Source organism: Pyrgilauda ruficollis, unplaced genomic scaffold (assembly GCF_017590135.1).
Source record: "Pyrgilauda ruficollis isolate IOZ18807 unplaced genomic scaffold, ASM1759013v1 scaffold209, whole genome shotgun sequence".
NCBI classification, from domain to species: domain Eukaryota; kingdom Metazoa; phylum Chordata; class Aves; order Passeriformes; family Passeridae; genus Pyrgilauda; species Pyrgilauda ruficollis.
Window position 1 is genome coordinate 399,640 of NW_024520207.1, and position 26,193 is coordinate 425,832.

The window sequence follows — 26,193 nt, forward strand, 5'->3', positions numbered from 1 at the left end:
AAGATGACAGGGTGTAAAGGAGCGTATAAAGTCCAAGGAGGGCTCTGGGACCTCTCAGGGCTTGCTGAACCTGTGACACTTCTGCTTTTCAGTGAAATAGGAACCCAACTCACCTCAGCAGGCCTGGCTCCAGAGACCTGACCAGTGGTCCCATGCTTCTTATAATCAAAAACACAAGCCTAGCCTTTGTGCATCATCACCATGCTATGAGCAAAGTGTCTTCCACAACTGCTGCAAGAAAACTTTTTTGTTTGGAATTTTACAAATTTTGGAATTTGTAAAAAATTACCAGAAAAGTCATTATATCAATCTCACATTATTAAAAATTTTGCCAGGTGATGTTAAGATTCAGATTAGATATTCGGAAAAAAAAATTGCTGAAAGAGTGGTCAGGCACTGGAATAAGTTGCCCAGGGTGGTGGTGGAGTCACCATCTTGGGACATGTTGAAGAGGTGCCTGAATGTGGCACCTGTCACTATGGTTTAGGGGTAGTTATGATGGTGCTGGATTGACAATTGGACTAGATAATTCTGAAGGTCTCTTCCAACCTTGATGATTCTGTGTGAAAAATATTGGCTGATCTTCTACACATGGTGCATTTTCTGGGTGAGGAAAACTGGGGGCACTCACAGATTATGTATTCGTGTGGCAGGGAATATTATTATTATAATTATATCCCATGGGATTATTATTATTATAATTATATCCCATACATCCCATTTGAGATGGGAAGGAGGAGAAACTGCCAGTTTCAGTCAGAAACATTCTATATTCTGCATCAGTGATGCAATTCCTGTCTGCTTGTTTCCATTCACCTGGCTTCATTTCTGCTCTGTTCCTTCTCTTGTCGTAATCCCAGGATACCATTGTCAGTTTCTGGAGCCACTCCCTAGAACAGATCCCCCAAATAACTCTCTATACTAGCTTTAAAGGCCTATTACTGGTAGAAAGTAAAGCATGACGGGTAATGTTACATTAGCCACTTCCAATGTCTTCATCCAGTCACCGAATTTTGTTGTCTTCTACTCATCCCACCTTATATCCCAACCCATCTCAATGGGTTTGGAACCAAAATGACTTCTTCTTTCTGCACCACCCCCAGGTGCTGCTGGGCTTCGGGCGCCTGCAGGCGCTGTACCGCAGCCGGCAGCTGGCCCAGCAGTACGAGGCCACCCGCGCGCGGATCGTCGGCTTCCAGGCGCTGTGCCGCGGCTTCCTGCTGCGCCAGAGGCTGGCAGAGCAGAAGAAAGCTGCGTGTGTCATACAGGCTTATGCAAGGGGCATGCTTGCTCGCCAAACCTACCAGAGGATAAAGAGGGAGGTAATGCTCATGATAGCTTGTGAATACATTGTTTCTATGAAATTCCAATAGAGATTTTATCGCAGGCAAGCGTTGCCTTAATGTAGCACTGGGTGTGGATATTCATTTTGGGGTATTTTAATTTGAACTCTTGCCAAGTGCAAAACCAGAGTGTTAAGCAGACTGATCTTGTTTACATTTGCTTTATGTGATTGTTATCCTGGATCAAATCTTCACTGATACAGCTGCAGTGACTGTGACAGGAGGAGAAAAGATAAGATCTGTGTGTATCAGCCAGTCCTACAGAGGGAGATCAATTTCTACAGCAGGGTGGCACTCAGGGAACCATTCAGAAGGGAATCCCAATGCAGTGTCTTGGTAGGTGCTACCCTTGGCAGTCCGTAGCACAGGAGAGGCCTCTCCCTGATTTCCTTTCTGTACTAGTGCTGTACAAGCAGGACTAAGCCAGTTTGAAGATTTCTGCTTGTGGCCTGTTCCATAAAATATCAAATCTTGAACTAAGCCTCTGTTGGGACAAAGTCCTGGTGTGGACAGCTTGTTAAAGGCAGAAGGGAATTGGCTCAGCAGTTGTACAAACAGTGACAGAATAGTCCTGTTGTCCACAGAACAAGCTGGAACCCAGGAATATCCACTTGAAAGAAGAGAAACATCTCATCCAAGTCCTGGGACCACTGAAAGGAAGGGAAGAAAAGGTAGGTATGCTGTTGGAGGAACAGTGGCCAGCATTACCCAGCTCACACCTGTGGACTTGCTCAAACCTCTGAGCACTGCTATATTTAAAGAAAGATAAGACATAGTTGTAACCCTATTTGTAATGATGCTTTGAAAATATAACAAGGCAAACACATACACATTTCTGATTGCAGGTTAAGGTGGCACTTTAGCCAAATATGCACAATACTATTACAAGTCTCCTGACACAAAACATTTAAAAATTTTCAATATTGTGGGATTTTCTGTTAGAAATTCTGTGCTTTTCCTGTGTTATCTCTTGTTGATTAAATTCTTGTATAATTGCACGTCATTATCAATATGCCAGCAGTCCATAAAGACAGCTGTAAGAGCAGGGCCCTGCTGCTCATGGGCCAGGTCTTTGTGACTGCTTGGCAGTCACAAAGCAACATTTGACTTCCTGTTTCAACACTGCACTGGCAGAGCTGGACCTCATAGTCACACACCTTTGTAAAAGTGTTTCATCTTCATACCTCTTCACTCTAGCAGAATGATGTTCATGATCAAGTCATGTCTATTTCTGTGTTTGAAGGAACACCTGCCAACTCAGGACAGAGAGGAGGCAGAAGCAAGACAAAGGAGGAACGTGCTTGCCAATAAACCAACAAATCATGATGTTATCAGTGACCAAGAAATGGTGGACAAAATTTTTGGGTTTTTACCTTCTATGATTGGAGGCCAAGAAGGACAAGCTCCTCTGGGTTTTGAGGTACAGAGCTGCAGACTGGTAATGGGTCATGCTTATCCCATGTGTAAGCCCACTGATTGTTGGAATTCCATCAGTGGTCAGTTCTGTTTAGTGAACTTCTGTACAGTAAAAGAATCCTCCAAATTAGTCATCCAGTCAGTAAGGCATCTCTTGCAGAGGTGAGTTCCCAAAAGTTTTTGCTCACATGCAGTTTAGGGACTATATAGCTTCAAACTTTGCATTTGTTTCTTTCGCCCAGCCAAACAGTACCACCCTCTGCATTTTGGCATCAACCTCATGCTCTGCTGACAGTGCTCTCAGTGATTTTCTGCCTGAAACAAGCTGAAAGTTCATGACCCAAGTTATACCATATTCTAGAAGGCAACATTCGTGATATACTTGTCCTGATAGCTGGAGAGGTTGGAAGTTTGTAGGAAGAGGTGGGCAGAAAAAAATAGTATGGATAAGTACAGGATGTGAACAGTAACACCTGGATTTTCCATCAGCAATATTCTTGCTGAGGACCAAGACAGGAAGACCATGTGGAATGGATGCATCTCAGAAGGACAAGCTCTGTGTCTAAATGATCTGTTGGTAGCAACTGTAAACGGCTTTGGGATTAGCTGGAAAGGCAAATTCTGGAAGATCTGTGGCCAAGGGGAAATAAAAAAAACCAAACTAAACATAAGCATATCAGAGTTCAGTAAAAGAAAATATGCTTCTTCCTCATGTTCTGCACAGGACTTGGAAACAAAGCCTAGCAAGCTGGAGGAAGTGGACCTGGACATGGTTCCCATGAGTGTGGAGCTAGAAGAGGAAGCACATGGTTTGGAAGAGTACACCTTCCCCAAGTTTGCAGCTACTTATTTCCAGGGGTCTTCCACACATACCCATATCCGGAGACAGCTGCGGCACCCACTGCTCTACCATGATGACAAGGACAACGTGCTGGTATCTTGCTCCTTGTTGTTCATGTTGCACCTGCTCTCTCCACAGCCCTGGCTTTACAGGTCTTATCATCCTTGGGTCGTGGCTCTGGCACAGCCCTGGGAACCAGAGACTGCAGAGCCAAGGAGATAGTCCGGAGATAGTCCTGAGCCATAGCATTGAAAGCAGCAGTTCCCATCAGCATTTTTGGCTATTTGCTGGCAGGCACTTCACACAAACACCTGCCCAGTGGAGGGTCTCTGGTCACCTTTGTTCTTGCCCAAAGAGGGAACTCAGGGGTGTGTTTTGACTTCTCCAGACACCCTTTGGGGACAAAAACGGACTGGAGAGAAGAAGCATGAGAGCTTATCCATGTCTCTGCTCTTGTTAGGGTTGCTGGTTTGTGAGATAGGACAGAAGGGGGAGGGCCAGGCCTCCAATAAAGGTAAAGGAAGAAAATGCTCTTAATCTAAACAGGAAGAAATGACATGGAGCCATTGGTCCTGTTGGCATTGTCTGACTGTGCTTTCTGCTACTATAGGCTTCTCTAGCTGTGTGGGTGATCATCCTGAGGTTCATGGGGGACCTGCCAGAGCCAGCAATGTTTGCCAAGAGTGCCACCACCAAGAGCAGCTCCGTGATGACACAGATATATGACACACTTGGCAGGAAAAACCAGGTCCAGTTGAGGAATGACAGCCCAAATATGGTGAGACAAGCAGGCTATATTTGTGTTTTTATTTGCTTTCCTTGGTTTCTGTGCTGTTCTACCAAGAGTGAGAAAAGCAAAGGAACTCTTTCATGCTACTGTACTTGAAATACCACAAGTGCAAAAGTCCTGGCAGGACACTCAGCTCTTTCTGGCAGGAGAGGAAAAAATAAAAACATCTTCACTTGAGCATCTTTCTGTCCTTAATGAATCATTCTTGCTGTGCATTAAACTGATTTCCTATAATGGTAATGTGTGTTGCAGAGAGAAGGCAGAAGGGATAACAAGATTTCTAAGGGGATTTCATCCCTGAAACTGAAACGGTCATCCAAGCTGACAGGGAAGGTAAGAGGTGGAAATAAATTGTATCCCTTTCTTCTTGCCTGAAACTCTGTCTTCACCTTCTGATAGATGTTATGTGAGCAATGTTCAGCTGAGAACTTGTTTCCCTGCCAAGCCAGGGCAGCCCTTTGTGGGATATGTGGTGCAGTGTTCTTTGGATGTGATCCCCTTGTGCACTAATATCATCTGTTCTCTGGCAGAGAACACAAGGAGAAATTTATTACTGAGAATTGTTGGCATTACAAAAGAGCTTGCCCAGAGGCCTGAGCAGACTGAGAACCATGTGCTTAGGGCTGTACAGGACAGTACAAGCAAGTTCTCCTAGCCAGGGATAGTGCTGTAACAACACATTTAATGAGTTATCTTTAGAGGGAAGGGGGTAATATGGCCTGGTTCTCCTGCACTGAGCAGGAAGAGTTTTAGCCAGTAAGATAGAGAAGGAATGTCTCTCATATATGGGAGAGATTCCTGCTAAGAGAGAAGATTTCTAGAGCACTCTGGGGTTCTACTCTGTTTCTTTCAGGTGACAGAGCAGCTACGAAGTGGAGAAGAGGCTTTCCAAGAGGACATGTCGATCTCTCAGAGACCTATGTCCAACCTAGAAAAAGTACACTTCATTATTGGCAATGCAATTCTGCGTCCTGCCATCAGGTAGGAAATTTGTACCCTCTTCCTAGGGCCAGGTGCCTTTGCATCAAGGAAATCCAGCATCCTTTTTCCACAGTCCTGGAGAATGACTCCCTTATTGCCTTTTCTGGTATTTTCATGTTGCAGTTTAGGCCAGCTGCCTCCATGTATGGCTTTCTGAATACCCCACAGGTATGGAAAGGGGCAGAGCTCAGGGCTGTAACTCAATAACACTTGAAGGTGGAGCACTGCCCTAGAATGAGGGAGGAGTCACTCAAGAAGAGTAAGAAATATGGAGTTAATGCATAGTAGGTGGATGAAAGGTTTCCCAATAGCCTCTTTTTGAGCACTCAAGCAATGTCCCCGCATCGGAGATGGTCAAAGGTGTGGACTGCTGAGAGTATCAGACACTAAGGAGAAACCCTGACTACAAGCAGTGTGAGGCTGGACCTTGAGCCAAGCATGGTGTGAGAATATAGCAGAAGCTTGTTCATTCTGAGCTGACCTCATGAATCCTCTCCTTTTTTATCCTAAGCACTTTTCTGTAACAAAGCCCACGGATACAGGCTGTGCCTTGACCTCAGTCATGGGCTGCATTCCTCTCTTCACAGTCACTTTGTTTCAGTCAAGACACCCCCTAAAGAAGATTCTCTGCTGGCAAAAATTGCATTCAATCCACATATCATAGGCTATGTACCTATACCCTTGGTTTGTGTTTCATCAAATGTCCTATGAGGGAACAGAAAACTCATCCAATTTATGCCCTCTCACATCAGATTTGACAAATGTGTGTTCCAAGAGTATAAAAAAAATTAAGATGATTTTTTAATAACAGTTTTATTTGTGTGCAGATTTTTGCATCTGTTTCCCTTAGGTCCTTGCTGCAGATAACTTGCATTTTCAGAAGCTTACTCTGAAGTGCTCCTTTCTCCATTTCTGTATAAGATACACTCCAAGTTTGTATATAAATATAAATAAAATATATAAATATGTAAATATATAAATATATAGATATAAACCTAAGCAGGGTGTACCCCATCCTTATCCCCAAATCCACCTACAAGCAGACAGACAAGAGCCATGAGCTACATCCCACATGCTGTAGAGAGCTCAGAGCAAGTTACACATCTAGACTCTTGGACAGCAATGCCATTTCACAGCTGGATGACCCAGCAGTTGTTTTTCCTGCACAGCCCCCTGCTTCTCTCAGAAGTTAATTCAGCATGGGAATTGCACCTGAGTAAGAAGGGGTGGCAAAAGGCTCTAAGCATGCCTGGAGCCTTTTCTACAACAAAGCTATTTCCTGAGGTGCTTTACAGGTGCTGTCTTAGCTGTTGTGGTTGAACCTAGCTCAGGTCTACCTCATCATGCTGCAAGCCTGCCAAGCTTGCAGTCTGTAGCCAAAGACAGTTTAGACAGTGAATTATCTGTTGCTCTCACATGTTTTGTTACAGAGATGAGATTTATTGCCAGATTTGCAAACAACTCACAGAAAACAGCAACAGGAGCAGCTATGCTCGTGGCTGGATCCTTCTGTCACTTTGCCTTGGCTGCTTTCCTCCTTCAGACACGTTTGTGAAGGTACACTGCTTAACCCTTCCTACTACAGCAGCTCACACGCCTCAGCTGAGTTGGTGTCTTGTGTATTTTGATGTTTTGATGCTGACAGCCACATAAAATGTTTGGCTTCCAGAGTAGCTGGTGCTGTGGTTTCAGCATAAACTTTCTCTTCTCATATGCTTATCTGGGAATTTAAATAAATTATTGCTGCATTCACATTTAATTTTTTTTTTCATTACACATCATACAGTGTGGATTCTGTTGTTGATCACAGCTCTCATTTTAGATCTATAATCTGCAAGGGATCTGGCAAATTTTAACCTCTCCAATTTTGTCTTTCCAGCCAAAGACAACCAAAGATGTCTCCAGTTACAACCCTTGTGATTAAATATATTCAGGAGGCCAGTACAAAATCACAGCCCTAAGTTTTATCAGTCCTTACCCTACATCTCTAAGCTCTAAAAAGTCAAATAGATACTTGCACTTTTATATTATTTATTAATTTCCAAGTTAAAATGGATGATAAATCCACTTCACCACAGGATAAAAACTCAACCTGTAGCTCCAACTTGACATCAGGCTTCCTCTTAGATCTGAGAGGCAAACAGGATCCATGGACGTTCATGAAACTTCAGCCTTGCTTTACTAACGCCCCAGTTCAAATAATCAATCTAATCATAAATGCTGCTAAATGGACACTACGTGGAACAAACCAGTCACAAGCCACAGGCATATTTTGACATCAGTCTTCATCCAAATTCTTGGAAGCATGCAGAATTCATGAAAGACATGACCATACCCTACCTCTAGGAATATTTTTAATCATTAAAATAACCAGGTGAATGAGGCACGCTTGCACTAAATACAGATACGTAAATACAAGTCCGTGTCATCCAAGAGCCATACAGACTCCAAAAGCTCAGTTTGTCCCCATTCATCTCTTCAAATGTCCCATCTTAATCATGGACTTCAGTTAATATTACCAGAGAACTTGGTGGAACTAAAAGTATCAATCATCATTAGACCTAATCTGCCATTAGCCCTCTTCCCAACTCTTCCATTCATACGGCATGTCATAAGACTTCGGGTTGAAAACACTAACTCTTGCTCTAACCTAACCATAAGAATAAAGTCTCCACTACTCAAGCAGTTAAACATGGTGCATAGACTGACACAAATCTTCTCTCCCTTTGGACTGAAAGGTCTGAAGAATGAGTGAAAACTAAGTATCTCAAGCCTCCTCTTAAAACACATTAATTCCAACCCTAATCTTTACTATCTTCTGGTGAACTGAAAGCTAATGGGTTATTGAAATCTAGTTTATCAGCCGCAGAAGGTTTTTAATGTTTTCTGAGGATTAATGTATCCTAACTCCTTCTCCTGCTCTGTAGTACCTGTTGAATTTCATCCACCACGGGCCCACGGGCTATGCTCCATACTGTGCTGAGCGTCTGAGACGCACCTACAGCAATGGGGCCCGGACTGAACCTCCCAGCTGGCTGGAACTTCAGGTAGCAGATCTCTTTTGACTTAATTATATTGATCTGGGACATTTTGTACTAGTTTTTGTAAGTATACTACTTACTTTGTAGTTATACTGCATTCACTAACCTGTAATAGCAGACGTTCCTAAATCAAATAATGGAAATCAATTGCACAAGGGGATTGAAGACCAGCCACCTTGGTCTGGGCAGTTATTTGGATACACCTCTTCTGGCTATTCAGTTACCCTAAATGCAGAAGAATATGTAAGCAGCAGCAGATGATTTGCAGGTGGTACCTCCATCCACTCAGGAACCACAGGCCAGAAACAACCTCCTGAGGAAAGCTCTTACTATCACTTTTGGAAAGAACTGAGCAAAGCTTATGCTTTTAAAATAAAAGGAAGAAGGAAGTATGATGGTGCTATATTGTCCTCCACTTCCTTTAAATGTCACCCTAGTAACTAAAAATCATGCCCCCCACCCCTCCCCCCACCTTTCAAGTAAAGACCTCAGTTCAGTTCCTCCCTAAATCTCAGGGACCCTATTGCTTAACACACATCTTCCTGGGCAGTGTGCTTGCTTCAGGCCATGTCTCCACTGATGCACGTAAGGCTATTCCCAAAAGTCATCAGGACAAATGTGGCTCATGAAAAGTCTATCAGTTGGCACTGTTATGTGATTATCAGCTCTACTGAGCTGTGAGGAGGAGAAAACTTGAGTCCAGTGCTACTCCAGGGATGTAATTTATATTTACAACTCACCATACTTTGAAGAAACTGTGTGGGTGTTGGTGATTCACTTAAAGATTGTGGACCAGGTTGTACAGGGTGTGTTGCTCTTAGATCTAAAAGCTTACTTCATTCTTCAGAAGAAAGTAAGGTTTGGCCATAATTTTTTTCTCTCATTTAACTCTGACTTCAGGCAACAAAGCAGAAGAAACCCATTATGTTTAATGTCACCCTGATGAATGGCCAAAGCATCACTGTCCCTGCAGACTCTGCTTCCACTGCCAAAGAGATCTGTCAGTTCATAGCAGATAAAACCAAACTGAAGGATGTCTTTGGGTTTTCGCTCTACATTGCTGTGTTTGATAAGGTAAAGTTTAGAAAAATAGAATGGAAGCTCCCTTCTTTGTCTGTGGAGTTGCTGCTGCCCACCCAGTCTCAAATGAGGACTCCTGAATTCTGGAACACCCTCAACCCAGTCCTGCAGTGAAACTAAATCAGTTCTGAATCCCAGCTGGATCTCAAGCCTGATAATCCTATTCTGCCTTTCTCTTGGCTCATCACTCAGCAATTCTTGCTGCAGCCCTCTAAGGTTTCCTATGCCACGTAGCTGACTAGTAAAAATACATCCACTTACCACATACAACTTCCATACTCATCTGCTTACCTTTCTGGAGTTTTTCTTCCCGTCAGGAGAGCAGGAGCTTTGTGTTTGTGGTCCTTTGGGCAGACCCAGGGCAGGCATGCCAGTAAACGCAGTGTCCCTTTGCGGCAGGTCTGGTCGCTGGGCGGGGGCCGGGACCACGTCCTGGATGCCATCTCCCAGTGCGAGCAGCTGGTGAAGGAGCGGGGCATGCACGAACGCCACGCGCCCTGGCGCCTCTACTTCCGCAAGGAGATCTTCACCCCCTGGCACAACTCCCGGGAGGATCCTGTCAGCACTGACCTCATCTACCACCAAGTCATCCGGGGCGTTCGCTTTGGAGAGTACCGCTGTGAGAAGGTGATCTCCTGATTCATCCTCCTAAAGAGACAAAACTATATTAATGCTTCCCACGTTAAAAAGCAGGAATATGAACTGAGTTTGTAGTGGATGTGAACAACCCTTCCCTTCTTAATGAACAATCCTGTGTCCAGGTGATTGTACCAGCTGTCACACTGCCAATTCTAATTAATACTTTTTCCTTCCTTGCAATGTGGGAGCTTGGAGGCATGTCCAAAGGGGCAAATTGGGTCGTACTTTAAAATATCTTTGCTAATAATCTCTCTGATATTATGATTTTGTGAAGTTCACCCCTCCTCATGCTGCGTGACTGTTAAGAGTTATCCAGACAAAAACTGAGAAAATCCCATTCCTAAATGGTTCAAAGTTGAAAGAGGCTATCTAGCCATTTTAACATCCTTCTAGGCCTCTTTTAATGGATTAATTGTTTCAGGAAGAAGATTTGGTGGAGATAGGTGCAAAATATTGTTATATCCAATTTGGAGATACCATCCACAATGAACTTGTGCAGAAGGTGCTCCATGACTGTATTCCAGTAAAACAGCTGAAGTCCAAGCCCCTGGAAAAGTGGGTGAGCCTTGTAACCTATGCACATGCTAAGGTAAGAGGTTTTGTCAGGCACTGCTGGGTAACCACTCTCGAGCACCAGCTTCTGCTTCTTTCACCATTTTTATTTATTAATAGTCTGTAGGGGAAGAAGGAAAACCAGCTTAGTTTGTAGATCCCAAATAGCTCAATAGGTCTGGGGGAGCAGAAAACCTTTCCACTCATAGTTCCATATGAAGAGCAAGAGGGAAGAATGAAAAAGTACATTTAAATCTCTGAATAGAGTAGCTCTTAAGGCTCTATTTTCCATCTGATGACCTAGTCAGGATGGGCATGGCATGAAGTATTGGTTTTGATCTGGAAAGAAGGATTCAGGATTACCTGAATTATTTCCACGGCATCCAAGGTGTGTTAGACTTTGAACAGGTCAGATAGGTCAGTGGGGATTTGAGGGAAATTTGGAATCCAGATACCTGTGGGCATGGTTAGCTGCATGTGGGTCCCTGGAGACCATTCCTGATTTACTTTCTCCAAGTTCCCTTGACACCAGTAACAGCAGAGGATTGTTGGGATCTCTGGGATTTGGCTTGCTCTTTATTGTCTGCAGATCATGCAAACCAGATTTTACTGAGAAAACCTTGTGTGTGTTTTTTTCCTGCAGGCCCCATACACACAGGACCATCTCTCCTCTCAGACTGTGAAGGAGCAACTTGTAGATTTTGCTCGCTTTCAGTGGCCTTTGCTTTTTTCCAGATTCTTTGAAGTCACTAAGTTTTCAGGTAATACCTGGAGCCTGGGAGTAGAGGACAGATACAAGATGAATAGGAGAAGACTTGTATAGCATTGATAAGGATTTTTTTTCTGTATTTTCAGGACCCAGCTTGCCTAAGAACCACTTCATTATTGCTATAAATTGGAAAGGCATCTGCTTCTTGGATGAGTCAGAAAAGCGGCTCCTTGAGCTGACCTTTCCAGAGATAACTGGCATCCACACCAACAGGTGAGGGCTCCAGAAAGACAAGATCTGAAGATGGCATCTCTTCCATACTCAGAAAGAGTGTACCTTCTCTGCCACCTCCTTAGGTGATTTGATCTGCGCCTGGAAAGGTGGTTTAGTCTAGGTCCGGGAAACAGAAAGGGAAAACTGAGCAGCCTGTAAAGGAAATACTGAGAGGACTGGATCCTTCCAGCTGGTGTAAAGTGATCCTGTTCAGTCAGAAAGGTGGAAGGAAACACAAGCAGGCATTAAGACAAGAATGGCCCAAATAACTGACACAGTTAAGTCACTGTCTGTTGTGCATGCTGGGAGTTCACATATTTCTTGGGTGTCATGGACCAGAAGAGGATCACTGAGAAAAGCTGTTAACTACTGCTTGCTCATGGCACACATCCTTGCATCAGGTCACTCGGAGAAAAGGGTCTTACATACACAAAAAAGCCCCCTGTGAGGACTGCCAGAGATTTAATTAGTTGTTGAGTTACTCCAAAAGAAGGGTGGTTTTTTTTCTATATGAAAGCACTTTTGTACAAAACATGGTGGAGTCCAGAGCAAAGCTGAACCACTTCAGTCCTTCACACCTGCCAGCTCGTGGGAAGTAAAATTAGGAACTACCAATATTCACTGTAAGGAGTTATCTGCAAGGAGATGTGGGTGCCTTGGCTGTGTTTACAGATGGGTCTGTAAGTTCTTCAGATGCTCTGGTAACAAATTGTTCAATAATACATAGGGCAGTGAAATCATTTGGACAGAGCTGCACTCTCATCACACTCCGTGCCGAGGAGTTTGTCCTGACGTCTGTAAACAGCGTTGTCATTGCTGAACTGGTGGTGATGTTCCTGGAAGGACTGAAGAAAAGATCACAATTTGCTGTGGCAATGCAGGAGAAAAAATCCCAGGGTAAGTCTCATAACTTTTCTACAGATGTGGAAGAAATCATGAGAGAATCCACAGCACTTGTTTGAAGGTACTCAAAGAGGAGAGGGAGAACTTCACCAAGAGTCCTTTTGCTCCTGGGGGGATGCATCAGCACAGCAATGCCAAGCATAAAGCAATGGGATTCAGTAGCTTTGCACACAAATAACCTTTCCTTCCCCTTTTCCTTCTTTATGTATTTTGTTTAGATGATATAGTGTCCAGGGACACAGTTTGCTTATAGTAGGAAGTTGGATCTGGGCTCTCTGGAAATACTTTGCAGAAGAATTTCACAGAAGCAGTAAACCGGAATTTCCTGTAGAATAGATGTAGCTCAAACATGCATGTTTAAAATGTAAACATTAACTTCAACTCCCTACAACTACCGAGTTTGTTTCCATGCTTTGCTGCCAGTCTAGACACAAAAGTCAGCATTCATGTGAATCAAACTGAGTTCTGCCATTGCCCTCAGTGGATCAAAGTCAGGGTGTCAGAGGAAACAGAAGTGATTTCTCTAAAGTGTTACTGGAAAATTAGCCATATTTACACAAATCACTTTCTACTACTAACTGAATTCAGGCCTTCAAAATACAATTTCCTTGTCTTTCACATTGCAACCCCTTTGCATTTTCTCACACTGTCAAGCCTGAACAGTACCCCTTTATTCTGTTTTCCAGAAGATGCTGGCATCCTGTCCTTCAAGAAGGGAGACTTGCTAATCTTCACCGAAGACAAAAGGCTGGATGCAGACTCTGGCTGGATCTGTGCCCAGAATGAAAGGACAGGCAAAACAGGGAATGTATTTTTGGAAGACATCTACATCATTCCTTCCCTCACAAAACCCTCTAGTCAAGTGCTGGTAAGGAAAGCTAAGCATTCCATGTGAAAAGACTGGAAGAAGATAAAAATGTTAATATGCTTCAATTTATAACTGGAAGATAATTGTCCCTCCAAAGTTAGACAAGTTCTATACCTCCCATTGAAACAAAGCATTTAATTCTGTCCTGTCTGAAAACAAAACTAAGCCTAGCCCAGACTCTAAGGAGAAGACTGCAGCTGCTCAAAGGCAATGCCTTTAAAAACCCCCAAAACCCATTCTATTCACCACGGGAGATTTCAGTGCCTGCAACTGGTAGCAATTAAGGGGTATGGGTGTGCAGTTTAATTTTCCTGCATTCACTCTGGACTTGAGTGGTAATCACATAATGCCTCAAGAGAACCTCTGAGTGCATCAGGTAACTTAAAGAGAATATGGTCTTTGAGGGAGCCAAGGTTTCTCATTAATGACTCTGCTAGTAAGTTTTGTCTTTAGTTATGAGGATTCAGTATTTTGGACCCTGTGCTAACAGATAAAAAGCAGAAAAACTGGTGGCAAAACACACTAGAGAGAAGCAGGTACATTGTAAAACACGTGTTGTGCTTTGGATACTCATATACACTTTAATGTCCACTACTGTTATGTCTGTATAAATTGCTTCTTTGAGTCAGCTGTTCCCAGCTCATTGAGTCTCTGGAGATGCTGCTTTTGAGACAGGAGGTCTCGAGCAGCACACAGGGCTACCTGCTGAGTAATCCCTGACAGTATATGCAGACACCTGTCTCCATGTGGCATCTCTGTGTGGCTGTGTTGTTCCAGAGTTTGCTGATGATGTCTCCAGACCAGAGGAGGACAGCTTCACAGAACTCCTTCATGGAGGAACCTGATGAAGAGGATATCAAGGTGAAGCCTTACACCCTGGAGGAGTTCTCCTACGAACACTTCAGGTGAAGCTCTCTGTGTAGAGTATGCCCTAGAAAAGGTCTTGTTGATCAGTAATCCTTAAAGCCTATTATGTAATGGCATCTCCAACTTCTGATTGTGTTTCTTCTTTTTGTTCCCTGTAATTGTGACTTTGGATACAGAGATTCTGGCCCATGGCCTATTGTATCTTAAGTCTGCAGAAATGAGAAGGGGAGAACAGACTGGGCTGACTTCTTCCAGCAGGCTCTATTTTTACTTCTCACTCTTTCTTCAGCACTTACCTGCTAGTGAGGATATACAACACCTCAGGCTTCAGAAAGTAAAGGGAAAATTAGTTTTCTAAAAAACCCTCTTTTTTTTTTTTTTGTTTGCAATTCTCCTATCTTCTGGATATACAGGAAACTACATCTCCCTGCTCTTGTTGATCTGGAGAATCAAAGGAGATCTGAGATCACTATCTTGTGAAAGAACAGATCTAGAGATATGACTTTATGATAATGACCTCCTTTGTTCATAGCAATACCGATCCAGTAATTTTGTATTGCTTACACCTGTCTTCATTCAGGACTCCTGAGAAGGAATCCATCAGCAAAGCTGTTCTCCAGAAATCCCGTGGGCATAGTCAACTGTGGGCACATTCCAAGGAGCCTCTGAAACAGCCATTGCTGAAGAGAGCATGCACAGACCCTGATCTTCGGGATTTGGCCTGTCAGGCCTTCATTGATATCCTTTCTCTCCTCTCTTTTGGCATCTAAAGGGGAAGGAAGAGTTAGCTAGGTCGATGAAATAATGAAATTACCTCTACTGAGATATCTCAGCCACCTTACAAGGGATACATTCGCATAAAGATGGAGTGGATCAAATCTATTTCCCTTGTCTATAGGGAAATGTTCCAATTTCCTCCCAGTACTCCACAGCTACTGATGGCTCACTAAACTAATAACGTGGCTTTAGGAGTGAGAGAGATTTACTGCATATGCCCAGAGAATGCAGCTGCTAGCACAGTACAAATCACAGCCAAGCAGCAGCTGCTGCAAAGGCAAAGAGGGTAAGGGACAGACAGGGAACATGCTCCAGACCTTCCTCCCAGTATTAGCCACTTAGACATCAACAAAGTCACTAAAATGTTAGGATCCAGATGAAACTTCCCATTTGCCTTCCAAAATTTCTGCTTTTCTCCTTAGCAGCACGTTCACCCATCATGAAATTCATGGGGGACTACCCCTCAAAACAGGCACACTCCTCTGTGGAAGTCACTGACCAGATATTTGTGCCAGCTATCCAGGAGGAGGTCCTGCGAGATGAGATTTACTGTCAGATTATGAAACAACTGACTGACAACAGAAACAGGTATTTACCTGGGTGCAAACACCCGGCTCCTGCAGAGCCAGGCCTCAAGTGCAAGCGGCATCAGGAGCCCTTGCTGCATTTGTGTGCAGTGGGGGCAGGGGGAAGGATAAACAAATCTTGGAGTAACAGCTTCCCTTCTCCATTTTGCCAAGCAGTGCTTACCTTTGTGGAGTGCTCAGGACCCTGGCAGGGAGAGGCCAGAGAGCACCATCAATCATCTCCCCTGAGCTGCGGCTTTGCTCCCATCAGCATTCCATGCTCATCTCCTTGTGGTGTGAGTCAGGCAAGGTGTCACTGAGGCTCTCCTGCTCCCCAAGCAGTCTGTAGGGGAAACATGGCACTGCATAGTCCTTGCATCCCTTCAGTGACTGCCCTGACAACTCTCCATTTAAATTTCCCAATGGCAGCATTCCCCTCTCACAAAAACATAGTTCACACTGGATTTTTACCACCAGTGAATAAATACTTTTGAGTAGTTTTATTAATTAGGTTACAAAACTGTCTTGCAGAACAGATTGGTTACAGAGGCACCTGCCCACAAGAAAGTCTCTGAAACAGGCTGGTGTTTTCTTCCCCACTCACAAAATGATAATTTTATCTACTTCCAGGGAAACTGAATTGCAAAAAGCAGCTTAAAATAATATTAATTATTAACAAAATTGTTTGTCCATTTCTGGATGCATTCTGTTTGTTTATTTATTTTCTTTCTTCTGTTCCACAAGTATTGCACGTAGTGGAATTTTCATCATGTGTGTCACTGTTGAATAGTAAATTCCCTTGCAGGCAGTGAATCTTACAGGCTATTTAATGCATAGTCTGTAACCATGGTGCCAGTGCCATGCCTGATGTATTCCACCAATGTGAGTGGGATCACTGATGTGGAAAAAACAATGCTTGAAAGCTGGCTATTTGCATACACTTTCATTAGAACAGCCAGAGCAACAAATCTTTCATCCTTCCCAGGCTGCTGTGTTGTGGACCATGTCCTGCTCTCACATAGACACAAACACCACTCTACAGAGTATAAATGAGATTAAAATAGTCTGTCTTCATCTGCAAAATTAGAACAGCAAGTGGGAATAAAGAAACCAGAACCTCTTTATTGATGCCCTTCCAGAGTCAGACATGCTGACTTTCCCAACCAAAACCACTTCACACCAGTGAGCATTTCAGAGCAATCTTGGACAGAGCTGAAGTGTGTTCTGCTCCTGGCTTTGAGGTAGAATGACTGACCACCTCATGGCTGCAGAGCCCTTCTTAATGGCGAGGGCAAGGTGCCAGTAGAGCTTCAACTGGCAGATTTTACAGATGCAGAGGCTGGGAGAACTGGATTTCCACCTGAAAAGTAGTACCAGCTTGATCTGAAACATTTCAGAACTGCATCTACCTCACTACATAATGCTACCAGCATGTTCATTTTTCAGAACAGGAGTACATGTAAGGGGAAGCCAGTGCACACAAAGTGTTCATGCCCTGAGCAAAGCTGGCCAGTGCAGAGGGCAGGTGAATTCATCCACTAAGAAACTAGGATCTGAATATATGTGAGCTTGAACACCAAATCAGCAGTGGCTTTCCAAGAGGATGGCACCAGGGTTACTGCTGCTAAGATGTCTGCTAAACTGGAATTTATATTTATCCATGAGATCTGCATCTGTCATGAGTATTTCTCATGCAGGACTTTGCAATGTCTTCACATACAGGCTGTGGTTGTTCCACAGCAAATGAATGCCAGAGCCTGGGTGAAGGCTCTGTTGATTTGCAGCTCTCTGCACAACGGGACCACAATGGGAGAGTATTTCTCTTCCCTGTAGCTGGTGTGTGGTCAAACAGAATTATATGTGGCTGTAGCAGAACTGTTGGCTTTGTGTTCTCAGGTACAGTGAGACCAAGGGCTGGCAGCTCCTCTGGCTCTGCACTGGCCTCTTCCCACCCAGCAAGTCACTGCTCAAACACGCCCAGAAGTTCATAGAGACACGCCAGAAAGAAACACTGGCCCCAGAGTGCCGTCGGAGGATTCAGACGGTAATGAGGTAAATAATCTGGCATATAACCAGCTCAAAGTGTTCCAATAGCAATAATCAGGTCCCAAAAAACACAAGGGCTAAAACAGTGTGACTGTCACTTTCCTTTTTCTCTTTACATCTTGGGTTTTTTTTAAGTGATCGTTATTTTTAACTTTCTTTATGGACTTTGAACCACTGAAGAGAGGTCTATGTCACAGTTTCACTTTTTTCTTTCAGAAAAAACATTTAAAAAATTTTTTTTAAGCAGCATTTTAAAAAGTTCATCCCCACACATAATCACTTGACTCCCAGAGCTGGGTATTTCAAACATCCTAAAGGGCATGCAGCTTGGAATGATGTCACTGATGATAACCTGACCTTACTTTTCTTTGTTGAGACAGCATGTCCTTGTTGAAAGGATCAGTACAAGCAACTCCTATTCTTTGAAAAAACCAAAATGAACAAAGCCCTGACTTCTACCAGGCTGGTCACAGCAAGGCACTTCTCCATCCACTTGGCAGGAGTGTTCAGCCCAGGCTGAAGCAACAAGACCACCAAAAAAATGCTTCTTGAGCTTCCAAATGAGTTGTTGTTCTAAGGGACATGACACAACCAGAGAGAGGGGAAGGGCTAACAGGATTTCAGGAAGGATCAACTGAACTGTAGGGAAAAGATTTCCCTAGATTCCTCCAAGCACTGGAATAACTCAGCTTGCCCCTCTGAGAACAAAGCTTTGGCATCGAGGTTGACTCCAGCCTTCTCTCTTTTGATGGTGTTGTGATTTACCACTTGCCTGCCATTGACCTCATCAGTAAAGAATCTGCTCAATGATTTCTCCTTCCAGCTCCTGTATTTTTCCCTTTCCCTCAGGCTGGGCCACATGTTTGGTCTGTGAGCCCCACGGGTCAGGCTCTAGGGGAACACTAACACAGTGGATATCCCCCTTGCAGTGGATGGGGTTTGGCACTGCTGGGGAAATGTCACCACACATTGAACTTGCTTTTGAAGTGTCTGAAAAATGCATGGCAAGGAATGCTATTCATTGTTTATTTCTATGGAGAAGACTTAAAAATTCCTGCCTCCCTATATCATGCCCTGTTGAGCTGTACAGAGCTTCTTTACAGGGAGCAAATAGGGAGGGGAAAGCAGAATGGGCTGCTTGGAAGGAGCATTTCATTTGCTAAACTGTCCCAGGTCTGAAGCCTGGGGGATGGGAAGTGAACAAAGACAAATCTTGTCTTCTAAGAGTGGTTCTTTTCCTAAGATTAAACTTGCATCTGCTTAGGATAGAATAGAATAAACTATTTCAGCTGGAAGGGATCTTCAACAACCATCTAGGCCAGCTTCTCCCTGTTAAGTAACCTGGTCTCTTTGGACAGGGTAGAGCAGGCAGCTCAAAGGATTGACCTAAATACACACAGGGGAACCCAACTGAGCCCTTGGGTACACACCTTATCTGCCATAAACCACTTTACAGCTTCACCCCCAGAATCCTGGCCAGGGAATCACCCTGATGAGTGTTAAGCAGATCTCACCTTGGCAGTGAATTCCTAGCTCAGGCTGCATGGAGAGGTGGGTAGCCCTATGCCAAACTGCTGCAATTCCTTGAGCTCCCAGGGCCTCCCTCTGATGCCAGGTCACAAACAGGTGACTGAGTAGGGCAGGTCCACACTTTGTACAGTGCCTGCACAGTACAAAGCACATGCTGTTCAGCTTGGTCACAGTCAAGTTTTCCTTCTCCAAATGGAAATGATCCTTTATTGAATGGAAAAAAAATTAGTTTTCAAATCCACACAATTAAAGCTTGGATCCAGACTAACCTTCTCCTGAGAGACAGACCCCATGTGAGAGGCCCATAAGCTATGGTGTTCAAAATACCTGAACAGCCTGCTCTGTGCCACTGAGGATAGGAACTTACCAGCCCCAGGAGGTAATTTGCTAGATATGTTCTAACTTTAACTATGCCAAGGTTTCTGCATGACTGAGACTTCAGAGCCAGTTCCTTTGCTGTAAAAGGCAAAGGTTTGCTCTAAGGTCTAATTTCAAAGAACTGGGTTTGTACAGCTTAAGCACCTCCTAAGGCAGTGATTGCACTCCAGCTCTCCTATAAAATGCTTTCAAGCGCCCTCCAGACCTTTTTGGTACTTGGGCTCCAAGTACCAAAAAGTATCCAAATACTTATCTTTTTGCTGATGCAGGAATTAAGTAAAATGTATTTCTCCTTGTAGCCATTATATTCACATCAGTAAGGAAAAATGCTGCTGAATCCATAGAAGAGGCAATGGTGCTGGCTAGGAAGGTACCTTCTTCATGCAAGCTCCTTGCAGAGCAGAACAGACTTTCACTTTACAGGCTAATAAGACCCTCAGTTTCTTGCTGTTAATACACTGAATTTGCACTGGGGTGGAGGTCCATTGCAGCCTGCCCCATCACAGAGTACTGGCCTTTTGGAGGGTGCCTGCTGTTTGGCTGGAATACTGTTGTTCATTTCCTCAATGATTAAACTGGTGTCTCTTATGATGGTGGTGGCATTTTCCAGGAGTGGCTGCAGGAAGTGGGCCCCTCATCCTGTGGAGGTTGAGGCCATCTTACAGAACAACACTAAGATCTCACACAAGATTTGCTTCCCCAACGAAACAGAACTGGTGAGCACTTGTTTTCCCAGCCTTGACCATTATTCCAGCCATGACATGCTCATCCAGGAGCATGTGTGAAGACATTCAATATTCTTATTTCTTCCTGCCCTCTGTGTAACAAGAGTCTTGTTATCTCATAGACATTTGATGTGGGAACAAACACCAAAATCCAGACTCTGTGTCAGAACATCGCTTCCAAATTGCAGCTGCACTCCTGGGAAGGTTTCAGCCTCTTTGTGAAGATTGCAGACAAGGTAACTGCTTCTTGACTCTGGCAGGGTAGCCAGGCTGCCCCTCCTCTCTTAATATGTATTTTTTACCAGGTAGTATGTATTTATATACCAGGCCACCTAAACAACCATACGAAGCCAAGGAGCAGAGCAGGTGATTAATGCTTCTGTCCTACTGAGGGGATACAACCTTAACTTGAACTTTTAGCACCTGACAATTATTTTCAGTCTCTTGAAGGGGCTGGATGGAGATGCAGAGGTTCTATCATTCTGTCAGTATCCAGGTGGCACTAAAAGCAGAGATGCAGGCTTTCCAGCAGCTGCTAGGATGGATGCATACGGCTGGATTCAACCCTTTTTCACTCAGATTTGCCCAGATGTGCTGCACGTGTACAGTGCCCACTAGGATTAGGGAAAGCAGGGGCAACCAGCACCAGTTAATCACTCTCTGGTTTGCTGGGAGCCTGCCTTGCCTGAGCTGAATCTTGGGCTGGCTGTCTCACTGAGAGGTCCCTTGTCTCTGAAACTGTGATTAAGGCAAAAGCAGCACTGAGCCCTAGCACAGGGAGTTTCTGGTGTGCTGCCTTCCTGAAAAGAGAAACCCAACACAACAACACTTTACAAAGAGAGGAAGACTGGGAATTAGGTAGGCATCCTCACCTTGATTTCAATAAGCAACCTGGAAAGCAAAAAGCAACAGATGCAAAAAAGATCCCCATATGAAATATAAGTAAATTGGGCCTTTCTCCTCCTATTTTTCTACTTCCTTCCTGCTGTAACTCTGCCCTCTCACTGTTGACAGGGAAAGAAAATTCAGCCTGATATTTGGGTATGTGGCACATGCAGTATTTTATATGATGTGCTAACCCCTCCTTTGTCTCCTCATCCTTGGCCTCTGCAGGTGATCAGTCAGAATGAAGCAGACTACTTCTTTGACTCACTAAGGCAGGTGACAGACTGGAACAGAAGGAACAAGCCAGGAAAAGATGGTAAGGAGAATGCCAGCATGACAAGAAGCTGCATGAGATGTTGTGTTGAACTGGAAAGCAGCTGATCCATCCAGTAGGATTCACTCCATCCTGGGAAGTGTTTAGCAGAGTCTTGTATCTTTTTTGTTTGTACATACATTGTTAATGTCTGCACCAGCAGCAGATCCAGTGACCTGATGCAGCCAAGCACCGGCTATCAAAAACACCTGAACATTTCTGGGGGGGATCTCTCCAGAAATTTTAAATTGGTACAGAAGATTTTTCTGCCCTGTTGTATCCAAAACACACAGCTGGATACATGCAAGTTAGATAGGTCGATACTCAAATACTAAGAATCAGCCAATACATGCAAATAGGTTCTTTACAGAGTGTCACTCACATTTTTTGAGTTGTTAGAAACTTTTTAACCAGGTTATTACCTGGTGATACCCAAACATGTTATGTTGTCAAGAAACCATTTTGTTACAATAAAACAATGAAATAATAATAACAACAGCAATTCCTTCCACTTACCATCCCCCCCCCCCCCCCCCCCCCCTTTATAAGGATCTGTCAGCCAACCTGGCCCCATCCCATCCCTGCCCCATATACATTTTGAAATCAATATCAAACTCAAACTCTGTATCAATTTGTCCTCACCTTTGCATATTTCAGGACAGCTGAGGTTCTACTCCCTGAAGCTCTGGCTATGTATCTAAGACCTTCTAACTTCTCTTCCCTCAGCTGATGTAGCTGCTAGGAGCTCTGAAAATCACAGTATAAAGATGTGGGTGCAATAAATCACAACTCATTTGTAGAAGCACAGCCATCAGGAGATGTATTTGCATCTGATTAACAGAATTTGGGTGTACTGCACACCAGCATGTCATGAGCACCAATAACACTCAATGGTAGTCCCTCAACTTCTACTCCATCTGATCATTGTATGAGCAGTGTCCAGGACCTGAAAACGGATAATTTCTTTTGCAATTTAAAATGGCTTTTTGTGTTGTTTTGTTAGCAATTTTGTTTGTTACTATTAAAACTATAATTACTTTTCTGAAGAAATTCACAAGCCATTTAAAAACTGTAGGACTATCAGTAACACAGAGAACACTAACAAGATCTGATCTCCTTAGGGGCTGCTCTGTCTGTGGCCTATGAGGTGTACTTCATGAGAAAGCTGTGGCTGAATGTCACTCCTGGCAAGGATCTGAAAGCTGATACCATTTTCCATTACCACCAGGTAAGCAGCTCCCTAAAGAAGAGGTATCTTGTGATACCTTAATTTCTTGTGAGAAATTAAGTCTGTAGGAGCATTACTGTCTCCCTCTTGAAAGCCTGCATTATAGAGCCTCCAGAAGAATACCTCCTCAAGAGGGGGCACAGCTCAGCCTCAGAACAGATTTCTCACAGGGTTCACAGCTTAGCAATACTGAACATGTTAAGAGTACAGCTCCTTTACCTCATTGTACTGTGGAATTGCTTGTCTTGCTCCATAAATCAGAGAGTCACAGAAAGTTTCAGGTTGGAAAGGATCTTTAAAGATCATCCAGAGAACCTTCAGAAGGAGCTAGAAGTTCTTAGGATGTCCTTGGAATGCGTTTGGCAAGACTTGCATCCTGACCTCACAAATTTAGAATATTTAAGTCAGTGTTTGCTTTAGCCCATTCTGTCTGGATTCAGAGCTGGTCTCTTCCAGGAGCTGCCAAAGTACCTCAGAGGCTACCACAAGTGCTCCAAGGATGAAGCTGTGCAGCTGGCAGGGCTGATTTACAAAGCACGCTTCAACAACGACCGCACGCAGCTGGCAGCCATCCCCAAAATCCTGAAGGAGCTGGTGCCAGACAATCTGCTCCGAGCAGTGACACCTGATGAATGGAAGAAGGTAAGAAAATCAGCTTTCATTAGGCATATTATGTTTACAGAGCTTTAGTAGAGAAAACACACTGAGCCACACTACATTTTTGATCTGATGGTCTTTGAAAGTACCCTGGGGGGCTGGTATTGGGTATTGCTGGATTTGCCAGTAGGATAGCAAGAGGATTTACCTCTTACAATCCAGATTTACATACTCTACTAAAATTCTGCAAGTTATCTGCAGGCCTGGATTGCTTATCTTTCTTGGAGATACTAATCTATTTCTAGCACCCAGAAAAAGAGTTAGAGATAGGAGAGCCAGTGATGGGACTGGGAAGTTGAGGATATTGGACAGAAATAGAAAATTAAGATGTCTCATAAGTATTTCTCGGTAGCAAATCAATCTCCTTGCACCATGTCCATGCTACTTACAGCAAAAAGCTCTTTTATCCACAAAGAGGGCAAGGAGGTTTCAGCAGGTACTTACCACTTAGTCTGCTGAGAAAAACACAGGACATTCTTTCAAATACAAAGGGAAAATTCACCCTCCATTTTTCAGGCAAAAATGTAATTTGTGTCTGTGGGTGTTGAACACTGGCTTCCTGAGTTTTATCTCACGTTGCCCCTCTGCCCTGAAGTCCATTTCCTCAGGCTGCTGGGCTTCCTTCACCCAGCAGAAGAGTAAGGAACACTGGAGGGTTCTGGCTTCACCTTGCCCCACGGCATAGCAGCTGTTTTAATTTTCAGTTTTCTGCTGCTGGGGCAAAAAACCTGACAGTGGTGATGAGCTGATGCTGTCTTTAGTGCTAAAGGCAGGCATTGGAAACCTGCTCGTCTCCAGCTCAGCTGGCTTTGTATCCTCTTTTCCTAAACAGAGCATTATTGCAGCATATAGTAAACATGAAGGAAAAACTGTGGATGAGGCCAAGATTGCTTTCTTGAAAATGATACACCGGTGGCCAACGTTTGGATCAGCCTTTTTTGAGGTGAAGGTAGGTTTGAAGGCCTGTGTGAGTGGATTTGGTAGTAGATCAGTACCAAGGGATACAGACTGACTATAATCCCATATCTGAAAGTAAAAATATATTATAAAGCTGAATTCCTGTAATCTATAGAGGAAAACTCAGTTCCTTCCAAGTTGGGAGATGGATTCTTTATGCATTTTAAACTGTGCTTGTTTTTTGCTGGCAATGTTGTTGCTCTAGTTATAATACCTCTACTACAATTGTGTAGTAGCTGCAGGGGGCTAAATTGTCCTGTCATTGCTCTCCACAAGAAAATGCTGCCAAATCTTATCTCTTTGGTGACTCTTCCCTCAGAACAGTACAAATCCTCTCATTCTAGAGGGGATATCACAAGAATAATTTCCATGTGTTACCTTTAATTTCTCCTCACTAGGCTCTTAAATGGTTTGCAATCAATCATTAAACCTGTTATCAGTATAGTAAACAATGGACCTGGTTCTGCTGTAATGTAGCATTTGCTCAAGTCATCAATATATGGCCAAAATGTTTATGTTCATTTGGGAAAAAGAACAAGAATGACTGGACACTGTTAATGGTCACTAGGCCCCTGATAGAGATAATTTCTCAATTTTCTGCTTATCTTGCTGTGTTACTCATTTAAAGCAAGCCTCGGAGCCCAATTTCCCAGAGATTGTACTGATTGCAATCAACAAGCAAGGAGTCTCACTGATACATCAGAAGACAAAGGTAACAGCTGCTTCTCACAAGTCCACCTAAGGAAGGATTGAACAGACCCTGCTAATTTAGGGACAGTGATAGGACCTTGCTCAGGAATGACAGGAGAAGATAGAGGCTCTCTAATAATTTTTTCTGTGTGAAACTGAAGGAAACGTTACTGTCTCAAATAACTTCTTTGCAGTTTCTACTCTGGAAAGGAATAGGATAGAGCATCTCTGAAAAAAGACATGGGAGTCATGGTACACCTGGCAAACTGTAAGATCAGGAAGATGGATGGGCAGTGCACCCAGGAACCTGCTTCAGAAAAATGCTTTGCAGGAAGCCCCAGCTATCTAAGAGACCAGGCTGAATGGCCATGTTTAGCTGCAGTCTAACCCCAACAGTCTGGTCTTACCAAGGTCTCAGGAAAAGGGAGTATCACTATTTGCTTTCAATGACCAAACAAATTAAAAGATAGGTTTAGATGATTGTAAATCTAATGGCAGTGTGCTAAGGCAAAGATCAATATATAATGAAAGGGAGTCTTGTGTGTGATTAAGATTTACCTGTTTGGTGAAAATACAATATACCAATAATCTGGATGCAAGAAACACTTTGATCCATGATTTTTATAAATGAAGAGGGAAAGAACAAGAATTCTCTGGCTCTACAGGTTTTCTTATGTAACAGCCTATTTTCATTTGAGAAATGTTCTACAGATCACTTTGTTTCCCCTTACAGGATATTTTAGTAGTCTACCCCTTCAATAAGATCTCCAACTGGAGCAGTGGGAGCACGTATTTTCACATGACCATAGGGAACCTGGTACGAGGAACCAGGCTCTTATGTGAGACGTCTCTGGTAAGAAGAGTTTTGCCAATTAAGACACAACAATATCCTAATTTTTCCTTTCCAACCCTGATTGCTACAAAAGATGGTGTGAAAACAGACAAATACCAGTGCAGCATTATACCAAAATAATTGTATCATATATACCATAATTATACCAATTATACCACAAATACCAAAAGCATTCACTGCTGTGTCAATAAACTGCTATTTAGAACTGGTTCACCAGTTCATATATGCTATCTATGCAAAGATGCATGACACAGGACACAAGGAAAAATAGTAATTTCCCAAATT

At 43.5% G+C, this 26,193-nt stretch overlaps 1 protein-coding gene and 1 long non-coding RNA gene across 3 annotated transcripts in view; one reads left to right on the forward strand and one right to left on the reverse strand.

Moving 5' to 3' along the window:
* The window catches only part of LOC121353608, a 41,374-nt gene extending 21,077 nt beyond the window's left edge, over window positions 1-20,297 (reverse strand). The window contains exons 1-3 of the long non-coding RNA XR_005955131.1: window positions 19,207-20,297; window positions 15,831-15,989; window positions 9,784-10,140 (exon numbers count right to left, since the gene is read on the reverse strand). This is a non-coding gene — a long non-coding RNA (uncharacterized LOC121353608). The remainder of the gene's footprint in view (window positions 1-9,783; window positions 10,141-15,830; window positions 15,990-19,206) is intronic.
* The window catches only part of MYO7B (myosin VIIB), a 48,643-nt gene that overhangs the window by 18,537 nt on the left and 3,913 nt on the right, over window positions 1-26,193 (forward strand). Inside the window, exons 20-47 of one of the 2 annotated variants that reach the window (XM_041467549.1) lie at window positions 1,104-1,322; window positions 1,928-2,014; window positions 2,563-2,763; window positions 3,484-3,693; window positions 4,211-4,378; window positions 4,643-4,723; window positions 5,244-5,371; window positions 6,802-6,928; window positions 8,299-8,418; window positions 9,313-9,486; window positions 9,892-10,119; window positions 10,553-10,720; window positions 11,327-11,444; window positions 11,539-11,665; window positions 12,393-12,562; window positions 13,255-13,436; window positions 14,214-14,341; window positions 14,884-15,041; window positions 15,515-15,668; window positions 17,543-17,698; window positions 20,211-20,316; window positions 20,448-20,561; window positions 21,439-21,526; window positions 22,645-22,751; window positions 23,208-23,393; window positions 24,241-24,357; window positions 24,994-25,077; window positions 25,789-25,908. In XM_041467549.1, the coding sequence (XP_041323483.1) occupies window positions 1,104-1,322; window positions 1,928-2,014; window positions 2,563-2,763; window positions 3,484-3,693; window positions 4,211-4,378; window positions 4,643-4,723; window positions 5,244-5,371; window positions 6,802-6,928; window positions 8,299-8,418; window positions 9,313-9,486; window positions 9,892-10,119; window positions 10,553-10,720; window positions 11,327-11,444; window positions 11,539-11,665; window positions 12,393-12,562; window positions 13,255-13,436; window positions 14,214-14,341; window positions 14,884-15,041; window positions 15,515-15,668; window positions 17,543-17,698; window positions 20,211-20,316; window positions 20,448-20,561; window positions 21,439-21,526; window positions 22,645-22,751; window positions 23,208-23,393; window positions 24,241-24,357; window positions 24,994-25,077; window positions 25,789-25,908 (4,026 nt within the window). The remainder of the gene's footprint in view (window positions 1-1,103; window positions 1,323-1,927; window positions 2,015-2,562; window positions 2,764-3,483; window positions 3,694-4,210; window positions 4,379-4,642; window positions 4,724-5,243; window positions 5,372-6,801; window positions 6,929-8,298; window positions 8,419-9,312; window positions 9,487-9,891; window positions 10,120-10,552; window positions 10,721-11,326; window positions 11,445-11,538; window positions 11,666-12,392; window positions 12,563-13,254; window positions 13,437-14,213; window positions 14,342-14,883; window positions 15,042-15,514; window positions 15,669-17,542; window positions 17,699-20,210; window positions 20,317-20,447; window positions 20,562-21,438; window positions 21,527-22,644; window positions 22,752-23,207; window positions 23,394-24,240; window positions 24,358-24,993; window positions 25,078-25,788; window positions 25,909-26,193) is intronic. The other variant, XM_041467550.1, reaches the window with a different exon arrangement.